This window comes from Chiloscyllium plagiosum, unplaced genomic scaffold, assembly GCF_037043375.1.
Source record: "Chiloscyllium plagiosum isolate Xiang-an unplaced genomic scaffold, Cpla_swu_hap1 HiC_scaffold_5, whole genome shotgun sequence".
Taxonomy (NCBI): domain Eukaryota; kingdom Metazoa; phylum Chordata; class Chondrichthyes; order Orectolobiformes; family Hemiscylliidae; genus Chiloscyllium; species Chiloscyllium plagiosum.
Window position 1 is genome coordinate 98,667,100 of NW_028270143.1, and position 16,276 is coordinate 98,683,375.

Consider the following 16,276-nt stretch of genomic DNA (forward strand, 5'->3'; position numbering starts at 1 on the left):
TCGTGAATGGATCTTATATCACTCAGTTTCAGGCCATCTGGTCCAGCGACACTGTGGTCGTCTATCCCCTTGATGGCTGCTTCGACCTCTTCTACCTCTATGGGTTTCATCAAGGATCTATCATCTACATTCTCTGTATATGGGGTGTATTTGCTGATATTTGATTTGGTGTCAACAGTTTCTCTCAGAAACATGCCTCCAGTTTCTCTTTTGGGAGAGGACAAGTGGATGAGGTCAGCGCCTCCATGATCTCATGAGCTAGCAGGCGCTGGTTGATTTTGTAGAGCTGCAATTTTGCTTTGAACAGCACTCTACGTGTTGCCCATCTTTTCTTTGCACTTATTATCTTGTCGTTTTTGGTTTGGCCTTCTTAAGGCTTGTTTAATTTATTCTGTCTCTTCCTACTGTTCATTAGTAGGTCGGTAATACTCTCCAATGGACCAACCCCGAGAGCTACAGTGTCTGGGTTTTTCCTTGCGCTCAAGAGCTCCTCAGCTTGTGTTAGCTGGTCATCTGTGTCCCTTTGCTTAGGGATTGAGGCTGGTGTTCTGCAATTGGCCCTTTGACGCGGGTTTGCATCATCGGGATTATCCTGGACACACTCTGCCTCCGATTCGTGCAAGTCATTAGTTATGCTCGCATCATTTGGGATTTGGACCTCCGTTAGGGTGTTTGCAAGGTTCCTGCATTTGTCTGAGATTTGCTTGAGTATTTTTGTTTTAAGGATGCTGGTGATTGATTTATTAATGAATTTGCATCCTGTAAATCTCATTTTTAATTCCCTCCTCCTGTGACCATATGCGATCACTTCTCCCTGGTTTGCCTTTAACCTTGAGTGCTGTTTTGAGGCACTTTTCATTTCATAGAATGGGATGTTGATGCCTCTCGTGTTGACCAAGTCCACCCTGGGTTGTAAACCTCTGGTCGCACACGCTGCATGCAAAGTCCCCCACTGGAGGGGGTTTCTTACCTTTGCATTTGGTGTAATGGCAGTAGATTGCATGTTACTCTCCTGCTTTGTTGCAGGTTGAATTTTGTTCAGATGTTCTTAATTTGGTTCACCTTGATCATGTGGATCTTGAACAGGCTCACTATGGGGAACAGGGTGTTGCAGTCCGTGCAAAACAACTCATCGATTATTACCTCCCGGTCAGATGTTCTGTCATGGACTGGTTCGATCACAACTCCATCCATGAAGGCAGTTGCATTGTTTGTTATACCATCAGTCTCTGTTTCAGTCTCATTCTCTGTGCCCCGTTTCGAAGTTTGATAATCCTTGGTATAGAAGGTTTGGGTAGTTATGCTTATCCCATCCGGTGGGTGGGCTGCCCACATGGCTCCTTCTACAACGTTATCTGTGTCATCCACTACCGGACGAGCCGCTCCCTTGTAGGAATAGCCGGCCTCAGCTCCAAGTAGGGCGGTAGGTATCGTCCCAAGATCACTGTCTCGATTTGACTCGAGACTGATATTGTTGGCAGTTGTGTTGTGCAGGCACATTTACAACTTAACAACTTAAAACAACTCACAATTGTGGATGAGGCTGCAGAACGATTGTTTATCCAGTATGTTTCCCAGCCAGACTGCTTCATTGGACATGGAAAACTCATTCTTTTTTTTTGAGATCGGTCTGTGTGGACCACGGCTGTCTCGTACTTTTTCTCAGTCATTCTGTCACTCAGCAGCCAAGGCTGATGAGCTTACCAGTGGGGACAACGAGGGGGCACGACACAAACCATGTGCCAAAAATGCATCAAAACGTCATAGTTACTCCTGCCAATTATAGATCAGTGAGTCTTACTTCGGTTGTGGGTAAAGTGTTGGAAAGGGTTATAAGAGATAAAATTTATAATCATCTAGAAAGGAATTTGATTAGGGAGAGTCAACACAATTTTATGAAGAGTAGGTCGTGCCTTACAAACCTTATTAAGTTCTTTGAGAAGGTGATCAAATAGGTGGATGAGATTAAAGCGTTTGATGTGGTGTATATGGATTTCAGTAAGGCATTTGATAAGGTTCCCCACAGTAGGCTATTGCATAAAATATGGAGGCATGAGATTGAGGGTGATTTTGTGATTTGGATAAGAAATTGGCTAGCTGAAAGAAGACAGAGAGCGGTGGTTGATGGAAATATTCATCCTGGAATTCAGTTACTAGTGGTGTACTGCAAGAATCAGTTTTGGGTCTTCTGTTGTTTGTCATTTTTGTAAATGACCTGGATGAGAGCATATAAGGAAGGGTTAGTAAAGTTGCTGATGGCACTATGGTCAGTAGAGGTGTGGATAGTGACGAAGGATGTTGCAGGTTCCACAGGGACATAGATAAGCTGCAGAGCCAGGCTGAGAGGTGGCAAATGGAGTTTAATGCAGAAAGATGTGAGGTGATTCACTTTGGAAGAAGTAACAGGAATGCAAAGTACTGGGCTAATGGTAAGATTCTTGGTAGTGTAGACAAGCAGAAAGATCTCTGTGTCCTGGTACATAGATCCTTGAAAGTTGCCACCTGCTTTGGGAATCGGGGGAGAGAGTTCGGGGGGAATCGGGGGAGAGAGTGGGTGGGGAAATCAGGAGAGTGTGGGGGGGAATCGGGGGAGTGGGGGGGGAGAGAGTTGGGGGGGCATCGGGGGGAGAGAGAGTGGTGGTGGGGAATCGGGGAGAGAGAGTGGGTTGTTAAGAAGGCATACAAAACTCTGGTGCGGCCTCACTTGGAGTATTGCGTATAGTTCTGGTCACGGCATTATCAAAAGGATGTGGAAGCTTTAGAAAGGGTTCAGAGGAGATTTACTAGAATGTTGCCTGGTATGGAGGGAAGATCTTATGAGGAAAGGCTGAGAGACTTGGGTCTGTTCTCATTATGCACCTAACACTATGGGTGATTTAGCATGGCCAATTCACCTGACATGCACATCTTTGGATTGTGGGAGGAAACCGGAGCACCCGGAGGAAACCCACGCAGGCAGTCGTCCCAGGCTGGAATCGGACCCAGGTCCCTGGCGCTGTGAGGTAGCAGTGCTGAAACTACTGAGCCAGCATGCCGCCTTGGAAAAAATTACAACAAAACTCAGTGCAGGAATATGAATAGTAAAGGAAACATGCTATGTCACACCTCAAAGGGCTTGGCAAATAAAAAAAGGAAATGGACTTGCAATGATATAAAACTATGGCATCTACTCAATTTGCGATGAGACAATCACAATTTTAATTTCTGATTGGCATCAAAGTGCCATGCCTCACCCAGTTTTCTGGCTTCTGGAAACAACTATGCTAATTACGGATTTTGCAAACGCAGTTCGAAGTGCACAATAAATACTTCAAAACAAATTCTTTACATCCAAGCCACCATAAGGTAACTAGTCAAGTGGCATTACCACTATACTATAATTTCCTAGTGCTATACTACTCAAACCAAATTTCTTCATAGACTCCCTACAGAAACCAGCCATTTGGCCTAACAAGTCCACACTGACCCTCCGAAGCATATCCCACCCAGACCCATTCCCCTACCCCTCTTATTCGAACAGTTCCCCTGACTATTGTAATTAACCTATACATCCCTGAACACTATAGGCAGTTTGACATGGCCGATTCACCTCACCTGTGAGAGAAAACCACAGAGAATGTGCAAACTCTACACAGGCAGTTGCCCAAGGCTGGAATCGAACCTGGGTCCCTGGCACTGTGAGGCAGCAGTGCTAACCACTGAGCCACTGTGACGCCCCCAATAGCACTTCAAGTCTCTTCTATTTATTTATACATAGCATGGGTGTGTCTAAATGTTCTAATAGCGATCAAAATCCTTTCTTTTTGCTTAAACTTCATATTTTCCCCATTTCCAACTTGGACACCTAGAAGGTCACAGTTAAAGATCTGATCATAATCTTCACTTGGAGATAAGTGCTGGGCAGCATGGTGGCTCAGTGGTTAACACTGCTGCTTCACAGCGCCAGGGACTCGGGTTCAATTCCTGCCTCGGACAACTACCTGTGTGGAGTTTGCACATTCTCCCCGTGTCTGCGTGGGTTTCCTCTGGTTTCCTCCCACAGTCCAAAGATGTGCAGGTTAGGTGAATTGGACATGCTGGATTGTCCATAGTGTTGGGTTCATTAGTCAGGGGTAAACATTGGGGAATGGGTCTGGGTGGGTTGCTCTTCGGAGGGTTGGTGTGGGCTTGTTGGGCCGAAGGGCCTGTTTCCACACTGCAGGGAATCTAATCTAATCATAAATGATCAAATGACATAATAAAAAGCAAACTTGCCTTATAAGGTCCTATTTTTAAAACGTTCTCTTCAGATTTCTAAATTGTGCGTAAGTGTGAGTTCAGTACACTGTACAGACATTCTGTGCCAAATCTCAACTGTACATTTCCCTGTAAAACATTTGCCATGTCTTCACTCAGTGATCAAGATTGTCAAGATCCTTTCAAATTTGCTCACTCTGATTTTAACTATAACTGTTGCTTAGACAGGGGAAATACAGGGGAGTTTCCATTGTGTCTGGGGCCAATTAGTATCCTTCAAACAATCTCATTAACTAAAAAAAAATGGATTGGTTATTCCTATGTTGTTGCTTGTGGGAATTTGGCATATGCAGATTGGTTGCGAATGTCTATGGTCATTAGAGACACAATACAGTACCAAGGCTTTTTTAGATTTTGGTAACTGCTGGAAAATTAGGCGAGGGCAGAATCAAACTTGACCGCACTTCTCACCATGAGTAGATATACCAACACTCCTCGCTTTGACACATACATGATGAAAAGCCACACCTGGCACTCAGTAATCCAGTAAACAGCATCTGTGATGAATGAATCTATAGTATTCTTTACGATAGAGGGCTGTCGTGGCTGGACCATTAAGCATAATCAAAGCTGAGAGAAACGGATTTTTAATCATTATGGGAATTTAGAATTATTAGGAAAAGGCAGGAAAGGAGTTGAGGATTATCAGAGATCAGACATTATCTCATTAAATGATGGAGCAGACTCAAAGGGCCAACTGGCCTATTTCCTATGTCTTCTGGTCACTTAGAGGGTAGTAGTTAGCTACTTGATAGTAGAGTCATTGTAGAGGACTTCTTCCATCACTGTGAAGATTGAAAAATGACTGACAGGGCAGTAATTGGTTGAATCGAGTATGTTCTGCTTTTGGTAGGCAGAACATACCTAGGCATTTTTACAAAGCCATGTAGATGCCAGTGTTCTAGCTGGACTGGAACAATTTAGTTAGTGGTGCAACTAGTTCTTGGAGCACAAGATTCTTATTCAACGTGAGTAAATTACCAAGGTCTTTTTCTCAGGGTAAGGGAGTCCAAAACTAGAGAGCACTGGGTCTAAGGTGAGTGGGGAAGGATTTTAAGGGGATCGAAGGGACAACTGTTTAATGCAGAAGGTGGTGCATGTCTAAAACAAGCTGCCAGAGGAGGTGGTAGAGGCTGGTACAATTACAACATATAGAAGGCACCTGGATGGGTACATGACTAGGAAGGGTTTAGAGGGATATGGGCTGATTGCTGGCAAATGGGATTAGATTAGTTTAAGATAGCTGGTGAGCACAGATAATTTGGATTGAAGGGTTTGCTTCTGTGCTTTATAATTCTAGTATGTATTTTCCTTAAGTCTTGATTGACTTCTAAAGTGGTTGTCAGTCAGAACTTAAAAAAAGGAATGAATTTGCAGTTAGCATCATGGAAGCTGTTCTGAAAGGAAGGAAACTCAAACGGATAGATTTTATGCTTGGTAGAAATATCAGATTTTTCTTAAAAATGAACAAACATTTTTCTGTCACGTTGAGGCAATATGGCAAACATTTTCTTATCTGTGGAAAATTTTGAAAACTGTTAAATCCTAAAAAATGGAAATTAGCAACAAGATTTCTTCAAAGCATTTTCTTTGTACAGAAAGCTGCAATTATATCTGAGTAAAAGTCTCTTTAATATTTATTGTGTTTAAACTAAATTTTGAGTTTGTAGGCATGCTTTGCCTTCTAAGAAAGAGCTATTAAATAATCAAAGCATAATGAAAGTTATTAAATCCAATGTTTATAAATTATTAGTTTTGACATTTGCAGTGTAGAAAGTATCCAGTTCGAAAGCTGTTGTAGAAAGACATTGATGTCACTCTGATGTCATTGTGTCTTATTGTAATCCTATAAAAGCATGTTGCCTAAGAGCCTTTCACATAGAGTGAGTGGAGAGAGATAAGCAATCTGCAAAGGGTTAGACATGGCTGTGACACAGGATGATACAGAAACAGGTAAAGTAACAGCAACAGATACAAAACATTTTGTACATATTTAAAACTGATAAGTTCCTTTTCTTTATATTTCAGTAAATAGATAAACTTGCATATTCAGTTTTCAGTACTGGCACTGCATACTTGCATTTTGATAAATTAGCATTTAGCTGAAATTGTTTCTCATTTAGTGCACTGAAATGTGTTTTGTTGTGTTGCAGATTAGTATTAATGAGTGAAAATATAATTTGTCCTGTTTTGTAGTATATTTTCCCATTTCACAGGAAACCTTCTGATTGGGTACAAATGTAAGATAATGTCCCTGATTTTGTATCAAGCTCTTTTTATTATTTGTCCCCTCGAACATTTCAATTTAAATGTTGAACGAATGACACATTCTGAAACAGGAAGTTACCTTATTAAATTTTGTATATATATATGTGTGTGTGTATGGTGTAAATTAATTTAAAGAAGCATGATGTGCCTGTGCTGTGAGTTAATTAAATGTCAGATATGCAGTAAATCCCGAAGCAGTTGCTTAAATGAAGAATTTGTTGATGCACTTTCCCTCCTTTCTCTGTATTTTAGATGGTAGATTTACACCCTATTGAGTTTAGCTTGCTGACGTCATTAGAGTTCCTGGAATTTAGTGTCAACAGGGAAATGTAAATATTCAAAAGAAAAGGAGGCACTTATTGACGTCTGAATAGAACACAAACCTATGTTACGTGTTGCTCTAGTGTTTTGCCAAAAATGTTAAAACCACAAAGATGATGTTTTGGCTCAGTGTTTGTTCCACTGTTACTAAACTGAAAATTAAGTATTTCTGCAGATTGATATATATTTTCATATTTATGTAAACTTTACCAATTCTACTTTAAGATTTTCTGTTTTCTCTTCCACAATTTGCACTTGTGTTAAAGCAATCAGTGTTTAAAAACATGTGTGTGATTCTTTTTCCTGATTGTTCTAGTAATAATCCTGAGTTTAAGGTGGTATTGGGGCCTTTTCTTTGAAATACAGGGGAACCTCGATTATCCGAACAAGATGAGCGGCACTATTTCGTTTGGATAATTGATTATTCGGTTAATCAATTCAATGCCTTTCCTCTGGGGCTCGGAGTTTTCTATTAAGTCTGTTCCCTGTTCGGACTAGGCAGCAGCACAGCACGCGCACGAGGCCCCACCCACCCCCAACCCCATCCAGCATCACCCCCCTGCTCGCCCTCCAACACCGCCCCTCCAACCGCTCCCCCAAACCCTGCCCAACACCGCTCCCCTACCCCCACCCACTCTGCCCGCACCCCAATCCCGTCCAACACTGCCACCCCATCCTCCCCTCGGCCCCTCTCTGGGGCAGCCGAACTGGACACCCACAACAAGACTGCTGCTGCTACTGCCTTTTGGGGCGGGTGAGTCTCCAAATAGCTTGTGCATGGACGCACGCGCTCACACACACACAAACTTTTTGACAGATTGCACCTTTGCCCTGTACAGGACAACGTTGGAGAGATTATCTGGGGAAGGGGGGGGTTAGGGTTCACCCTTGTGTAGAGCTCCAGGAAAAGTGTGGGGAGAGAGAGAGAGAGACGGTGTCTACACTCCCATCAGTCCAGGACTGTTCTCGGCAGCACTTTTAATCACTGTAAACAAAAGACGCGATCAGTGTTGGACACACATCTTTGATGTACTGTTTCGGTTGGGACCTTGAGATCCCCTTCGGATAATCCGGTTTTTGGATAATTGGTATTCAGATAATCGAAGTTCCTCTGTACTTCACTGTTGTGGTAATAGGATTTCCTTAAGGTGTTTGGAAAGGAAATTCAACGACAATTGTTTACACATCAAGTTGGTCTGTGACTAAGTAAGTTTAGTGGAGGTTTTTTCATATTTGTTTGTGGGATGGCAAAGTGACTGCAAGGCTGCCATTTATGACCCATCCCTAATTGCCTTGAGAAGGTGATGGTAGCTATCATCTTGAACTGCTGCAGTCTCTGATGTGTAGATGTACCTATAGTCCTTTTTGAAAAGGAGATTCAGGTTTTTGGCCCAGGGCAGAAAAGGATCAGCAATGTATTCTTAGGTCAGGGTGGTGGGAAATTTCAAGGGTAGGTTGCAGATGGTGCCTTTTCCATGCATTTGCTACCCTTATCCTTTTCAGGTTTTAGTGATTTGGAAGGTGCTGTTGAAGGATACTTAGCAAGTAAATGCAATGAATCATGCACAGATGATGCAAGCAGTGAATGTTTAAAGGGGTGGATGGAATGTGGATGAAGCATTCTGCTTTCTCCTTACATAGAACGTTCAGTTATACAGCACAGGAATTGACTCTTAGGCTCATAATGTGCTGAACATGATGCCAAATTCAACCAATCCCTTCTACTGCCCTTGGTCCATATGCCTCTATTCCTTGCATATTCATGTGCATATCTAAAAGTCCCTTAAATGCCTCTATTGTAAGTGCCTCCACCACTACTCCTGACAGCACGTTCCAGACTCCTACCACTCTCTGTGTAAAAGACTTGCCCCTCAAATCTCCTTTGAATTTCCCCTCTCACATTAAATGCATGCCCCTGAATATTCGGCATTTCAACTCTGGGGAAAAAAGGATTCTGACCGTCAACCCTATCTATAAATCTCATAATTTTATAGACTTCCATCAAGTCTGCCCTCAGCCTCCACCACTCCAGAGAAAACAACTTAAGTGTTTAGCTTCTCCCTGTAGCTCATACTCTCTAATCCAGGCAGCATTGTGACAAACCTCTTCTGCAGCCTCTCCAAAGCCTCCACATCCTTCCTGTAATGTGGCAATCAGAATTGAATGCAGTAATCTAAGTGTGGCCTAGCCAAAGTCTTGTAAAGCTGTAACATGACATCCTAACTCTTGTACTCAATTCCCTGACCAATAAAGGCAAACATGCAATACTACTTCTGTACCACCCTATCCACTTGCAGGGAGCTATGGACTTGAACCCCAACATGCATCAAGTGCTGTTTAGGGTCCTGTTATTAATTGCATACTTTTCCTTAATGTTTGATCTCCCAAAGTGCAGCACCTCACACTTAACTGGATTAACCTCCATCTGCCATTTCTCATCCTATATCTGCAACTGATCTATAGCCTGTTGTATCCTTTGATAACTTTCTACACTACCTACAACTCTACAGATCTTTGAATCATCTGCAAACTTAGTAACCCATCCATCTACGTTTTCATCCAAGCCATTTGTACATCATAAACAGCAGAGGTCCCAGGTCATAGAGTCATAGAGATGTACAGCATGGAAACAGACCCTTCGGTCCAACCCGTCCATGCCGACCAGATATCCCAACCCAATCTAGTCCCACCTGCCAGCACCTGGCCCATATCCCTCCAGACCCTTCCTATTCGTATACCCATCCAAATGCCTCTTAAATGTTGCAATTGTACCAGCCTCCACCATATTCTCTGGCAGCTCATTCCATACTTCACCCAACAGATCCTCCAAGATTAGTTGTGAATTTCACTGTATGTTAATTTTCCCAGATGCACTCTGATGTCCAGCGATACACAAATTCAAACAGCAAAGTCGGTAACTGTACAGGTTCTCTCTCTCTCCTGCACTGTCCTCACCATGTGCTTCCTTTGTCTGCTCTTCTCCCTTTTAAACTGCTGCTGTTTTGACTTTTTTTTCCCCCAAAGTTCCAAAACAGTGCAACAGCATATTAAACAGTAATTGCTGCTCCTGGAATTCGAGGAAATCACCTCCAACACCTAAAATACCTCAAAAAAAGGAACAGCTCTTACAGCCAGAAATGTTTCCCATCTTCCATCTTGGATTACCCAGTTTTTGTGGAACACCACTAATCGCAAACCTCCATCCAGGAAAACATCCTTCTACCATTACCCTTTGCCTTCTATGGGCAAGCCAATTCTGAATCCATGCTGCAAAGACACCGTGGATCCCATGCATTTTAATCTTCTGAATGAGCCTCCCATGAAGAACCTTGTCAGAAGCCTTGCTAAAATCCATGTAGACAACAGCCATTGCTCTACCCTCATCAATCAACTTTGTCACTTCCTCAAAAAATTCAATCAAATTAGTAAGACATGACCTGCCCTGCACAAAACTGTGCTGACTGACCCTAATTAGGCCATGCTTTTCCAAATGCATGTAAATCCTATCCCTAAGCATTTTCTGCAACAGCTTTCCAACCACTGATTTGAGACTCGCCAATCTATAGTTTCCTGCATTGTCCCTATTTCCTTTCTCGAGCAAAGGAACAGTATTAGCTACTCTCCAGTGGCTATCAAGGATACAAAGATCATGGTCAAGGCCCCAGCAATTTACTCTCATGCCTCTCTCAATAACCTGGGGTAGATACAATCGGACCTTGGGAACTTATCCATCTTAATGCTCTTCAAGAGATCAAACGCCACCACTTTCTTGGTCTCCAAAATGCTGAAGCATATTAGCATGCTCCACATAAATCTCACTACCCTCCATATCCTTCTCCTGGGTGAATACTGACGCAAAGTACTCATTTAGGATCTTGCCTACATCCTCTGCCTACAAACACAAGTTCCCTCCTTTGTCCTTGAGTGGTCCTTCCTTCTCCCTCAGTATGGTCTCCTTTTGAATATGTGTATAGAACACCATAGGATTCTCTTTAACCCTACTTGCTAAGGTAATTTCATTGCCCCTTCTTGCTCTCCTAAAATTCTCACCTGCTTTCTTTATATTCCTTATGGGTCCTGTCCAATTTTAGCTTCTTAAACTTTACATATGCTTCTATTGATACTATTAACCTTCTTGAGTGTTGTTGGAACTATATTTGGAAAGGCAGATTTGTCAGTATTTCATTACACTACAGAACTGAGCCCCCAAATGTGTTTTCAGTGGTGGGGCCACTGAAATGTAGATAATGTAGATGTAGATAAATGACTTGGGTGAAGCAACCAAAGGTATGATTGCTAAATTTGCTGTTAGCACTAAACCAACTCTTCTTATTTAAGGAAGGGTGTGGTTGTGTTGGAAGCAGTTCGTAGAAGGTTTATCTAACCAATACATGGACTAGGTGTCTTGTCTTATGACAAAAGGTTGGATAGTTTAGCCTTGTATCCATTGGAGTTTATAAGAGGCAATTTGATTGAAGTATATAAGATTTCAAAGGTCATGAAAGGGTATTTGTGGAAATGGTTCCTCGTGAAGGGAAACCCAGAGCTAGGGTTCCCTGATCCAAAGTAAGAGGTTGCCCTTTTAAGATTGAGACAAGAAATTATTTCTCAAGGAAGTCGTGAATCTTTGGAACTTCCTTCTTCAAAAAGCAGTGGAATCAGGCTCCTTGAATATTTTTAAAACAAAGCTGGATAGATTCTTGAGAAGGTAGGGTGCTGACGTTATCAGATAGAGGTGAGAATGTGGAGTCATCAGATGACACATTTCAGTTGAAACACTGAGGCTAACTTCAGTGCTAAATTTGTAAATGGTGCTATGGGATCATTTACATCCAGTTGGGAAAGCAAGTGAGACTTGATTTACTATCTCACCTAAAAGATAGAGATCTTGATCAGTGCACCATTTTCCGAGTTAGAGTGCAGTGACAACCTAGATTTTTTGTACTCAAGTCCTGAAGAGGTACCTGTACCCACATAGCTTTGTGATTCAAGAGGTGAAGTGCTACCAACTAAGCCATGGCTGACACTTCATCCAAAGCATCCTAATTGACAAAGCATTAATCCCAAATTCTCTTAAAAAAAAATCATACAGAACATAGCTTGTTAGCATCCAATTGTTACTGTATGTAGATTTAATGAGAAATCTACATGTAGATGCCTTCACTCAGTTCCTCAGGGTTTTCACTGCAGCTTTTCTCCTTTACTTCTTTTTACTTTGTGAGTAAAATCTGGCATATTAATTACACTGTTTTTAGTTTTTTTTTTAGATTAGATTAGATTAGATTAGATTAGATTACTTACAGTGTGGAAACAGACCCTTCGGCCCACAAGTCCACACCGACCCGCCGAAGCGCAACCCACCCATACCCCTACATTTACCCCTTTTAACGTAACACTATGGGCAATTTAGCATGGCCAATTCACCTAACCTGCACATCTTTGTGACTGTGGGAGGAAACCGGAGCACCCAGAGGAAACCCACGCAGACACAGGGAGAACGTGCAAACTCCACACAGTCAGTCGCCTGAGTCGGGAATTGAACCCGGGTCTCTGGCGCTGTGAGGCAGCAGTGCTAACCGCTGTGCCACCGTGCCGCCCACAGAAGAGTTTGTGGCTCTCTTTCGAGCAAAAGTCCTTGGCTCATGTTTAACAACCACACATTTGTTCAAAATGATTTAGCATAGAAGAAAGTCCTCATTTAAACTAAACTCTCACTTATTATGACCCTCCTAAATCATCCTCTGATGTAAACCATCCCTTAATGTAACCACTCTTGGCAGCCTCAACTATGGTAAGAGCCTGGGTTTTGAAAGCTGACCATCAATTTGGAGAAGTGCCTTTCTCAGGTGTATTTTAATGAATATTTCTGTATTGTAGCTATGTCTGTTAAAACAAGCGATGTTTTTTAAAAAAAAGCCTTGTACAAGTCATCATTAGGTCAGATTGAAAGGCCAAATAATATACTGAATGTTATTTACTTAAAATAAGGGTTCATTTTGTGCCCTGTAGTGTCAGTCATGGTCACATGCTTCCGACTGAATTGCACATTTTCAGGTTAAATACCTGATCCAAGGCTTGAATAGAAAAGTTGAAGGGGGATAACTGCACTGTTGGAGGTGCTGTCTTTCAGATGAGATGACATTAGTCAGGGCCTCATCTGCCTGCTCGGGTGAATGCAAAAGATTTCATGACACTATTGTGAAGAAGATAAGGGAATATTTTCTTGTGTGCTGGCCATTATTTACCACTCAGCGAACATTACAGAAACAGATTTAAGTGGTCAGTATGACATAGTTGTTTCCGGAGGCTTTCTGAGCGTATATTGGCTACTACATTTCTGACATTACTGTGATGTCCCCGTAACTGTGGGGGATACATTCCAAGACCTACCACAGAAGCCTGAAACCACAGATTGGAGTGAACCCATTCAGTTAAATGGGAAATTTAGCTTCCTGGCAACCCTATGGCTGATTCTGGAAGGTTCCCTATAATGTGTTCAGGCTGTGATAAACTGCGGGTATCTGAAACTGTGGAAAACTATTCTGAGGATATGGGGTTCGCCATGTACACGGGTGTATACAGTTCAAGAAGTACTTCATGACTGAGACAAGAGGAATGCACTGTTGCTCTTGTCCCACCATTCCATGAATCACAATATAAAATAAAAATATTTTTCCTGGTTACCAAAATTACCATTTAAGTACCTTAGCACATCAAGTTTTAAATAACAAGAGGTTCACCAATCATTTTTCTTAATAAACACAATTATTGATTTATTATTAAAACAAGACTTATACTCTAAAGACCACAGGTTGTTCTTTTCCCCTTGGTGGAGGGATCAATGAGCAGGGTCAATGATTTTAAGGTAAGATGCAGAAGGTTCAGAGGAGATGTGAGGAAAACCAGAGGAAGCATAATTGTGTGAGGTATTGGAGAGCGGGATGGGAAACTGGAACTCGTTGCTTGTAAGGTTTGTAGAGGCAGGAACTCTCCTAACATTTAGCATATATTTAGATGTGCACTTGCAGTCCAAAGGCATACAAAGCAATGGGCCAAATGCTGGAAAATGGGATTAGAATAGTGAGATGGTTGTTTTTGACTGTCTCAGCCCAAGGTCTTTTTCTATGCTATAGATCTCTATGACTGTATAATCTTGCTTTCTTCTGATTAAGTGCAAGTTGCACTGACGTTCTTGAATGGATTCTTGCTATGAAGTCCAGTGAAATGTCTCACCATATTTTACTAAGTTTGCATTAGTTGCCTACCTGACCCCTATGGAGTTCTCATGTCCAATTCTAGCCCCATCTTATCATGCACCATTTTGAGAATATCCACCGAATATCCATCTCTTACGCCAGCACCATCTTAAAAATTCCATTGTGTATCCAGATAATCACTGTTTGGATGCACTGTCTGAAGTTGCCAGCATGGTTCGTGATATTTGCCACACATGTGAAATGCCTAAATTGGCACCTAACATTGTGAGCAGGAATGTGGAGGTTCTGCTGCACGGCTGATGCAGAAATGGGCCTTCCTCTTCTTCAGCTCACTATGTCAGTGCTGACCATGACGCCATTCTAAACTAATCCCATCTGCTTGCACTTGGTCTATATCCCTTTATTCTGTGCCTGTTCATGTATCTGTTGAAATACCTCTTAAAGTTTGCTATCATAGCTGCTTCTACCACTTCCCCTAGCAGCATGTTCCAGGCATCTACCATCCTCTGCAATTTAAAAAAAAGGTTTCTTGCACATAGAACAGTACAGTGTAGAACAGGCCCTTCAGCCCTCAATGTTACGTTGACCTGTAACAATCTAAGCCCATCACCCTACACTATCCCATCATCATCCATATGCTTATCCAAGGACTATTTAAATGCCCCTAATGTGACTGAATTCACTACATTAGCAGGCATGGCATTCCACGCCCTTACTACTCTCTGAGAAAAGAGCCTGCCTCTGACATCTGTCTTAATCTATCACCCTTCAATTTGCAGCTATGCCCCCTCATGTAAGCAGATGTCCTCATCTTAGGAAAAAGACTCTCACTGTCCACTCTATCTAGTCCTCTGATCACCTTGTATGTCTCTTTAAATCCCCTCTTAGCCTTCTTCTCTCCAATGAGAACAGACCCAAGTCCCTCAGCCTTTCCTCATAAGACCAATGCTCTATAATAGATAACATCCTGGTAAATCTCCTCTGCTTTTCCAATGCTTCCACATCCTTCCTGTAATGGAGTGACCAGAACTGTACACAATATTCCAAGTGAGGCCACATTAGCATTTTGTTTAGTTGCAGCATGACATCACGGCTCTGGAACTCAATCCCTCTACCAATAAGATCTGACACAACGTATGCCTTCTTAACAGCACAATCAACCTGATGGCAACTTTCAGGGATCTACGTGCATGGACACCAAGGTCCCTCTGCATATCCACACGACCAAGAATCTTTCCATTGACCTAGTATTCTGCAATTCCTGTTATTCTTCCCAAAGTGAATCACCTCACATTTATCTGTATTGAACTCCATTTGCCACCTTTCAGCCCAATTCTGCAGTTTATCCAAGTCTTCCTGCAATATTCCTCCACCACTCCACCGACTTTAGTATCATCTACAAACTTACTAACGCATCCTCCTTTGCCTGCGTCTAAGTCATTTATAAAAATGACAAACAGGAATGATTGCAAAACAGATCCTTGTGGCACACCACTAGTAACCGGACTCCTGGCTGAATATTTTCCACCAACCACCACTTGTTGCCTTCTTACAGAAAGCCAGTTCCTAATCCAAACTGCCAAATCACCTTCAATCCCATGCCTCTGCATTTCTCCAATAGCCTACCATGTGGAACCTTATAGAAGGCTTTACTGAAGTTCATGTGCACCACGTCAACTGCCCTACCCTCATCCATCTCAAAACACTCAATGAGAATTGTGAGAGACAGCCTGCCCTTGACGAATCCATGTTGAGTATTTCCAATCAAATTGTTGCTTACTCGATGATTATAAATCCTATCTCTTATAATCCTTTCCAAAACTTTTCCTACAACAGGCATAACGCTCACTGGTCTGTAAGTACCTGGGTCATTCCTACTGCCCTTGAACAAGGGCACAACATTTGCAATCCTCCAGTCCTCTAGTACTAAACCTGTCGACAATGATAGCTCAAATATCGAGGCCAAAGGTTCAGCCATCTCCTCCCTAGCTTCCCAGAGAATTCTTGGAAAAAATCCCATCCGGCCCAGGGGACTTATCTACTTTCACATCTTCTAGAATTGATAACACCTCCTCCTTACTTGTCCCAATCCTTTCAAGTCTCATAGCCCGTATCTCAGTCATCTCCTCTACAATTTTCTCCTTTTCCTAAGTGAAAACAGATGAGAAATATTC

General features: G+C 42.3%; 1 protein-coding gene across 4 annotated transcripts in view; it reads left to right on the top strand.

The window, feature by feature from the left end:
* LOC122550087 (cAMP-responsive element modulator-like) overlaps window positions 1-16,276 on the top strand; it is a 161,623-nt gene that overhangs the window by 116,829 nt on the left and 28,518 nt on the right. The window contains exon 1 of one of the 4 annotated variants that reach the window (XM_043690642.2): window positions 6,177-6,249. The exons of the other annotated variants lie outside the window; for them this stretch is intronic. Within the exon in view, the coding sequence (XP_043546577.1) occupies window positions 6,219-6,249 (31 nt within the window). The 5' untranslated portion in view covers window positions 6,177-6,218. Of the gene's footprint in view, window positions 1-6,176; window positions 6,250-16,276 lie in introns of those variants that run through there. 4 annotated transcript variants of the gene reach the window in all.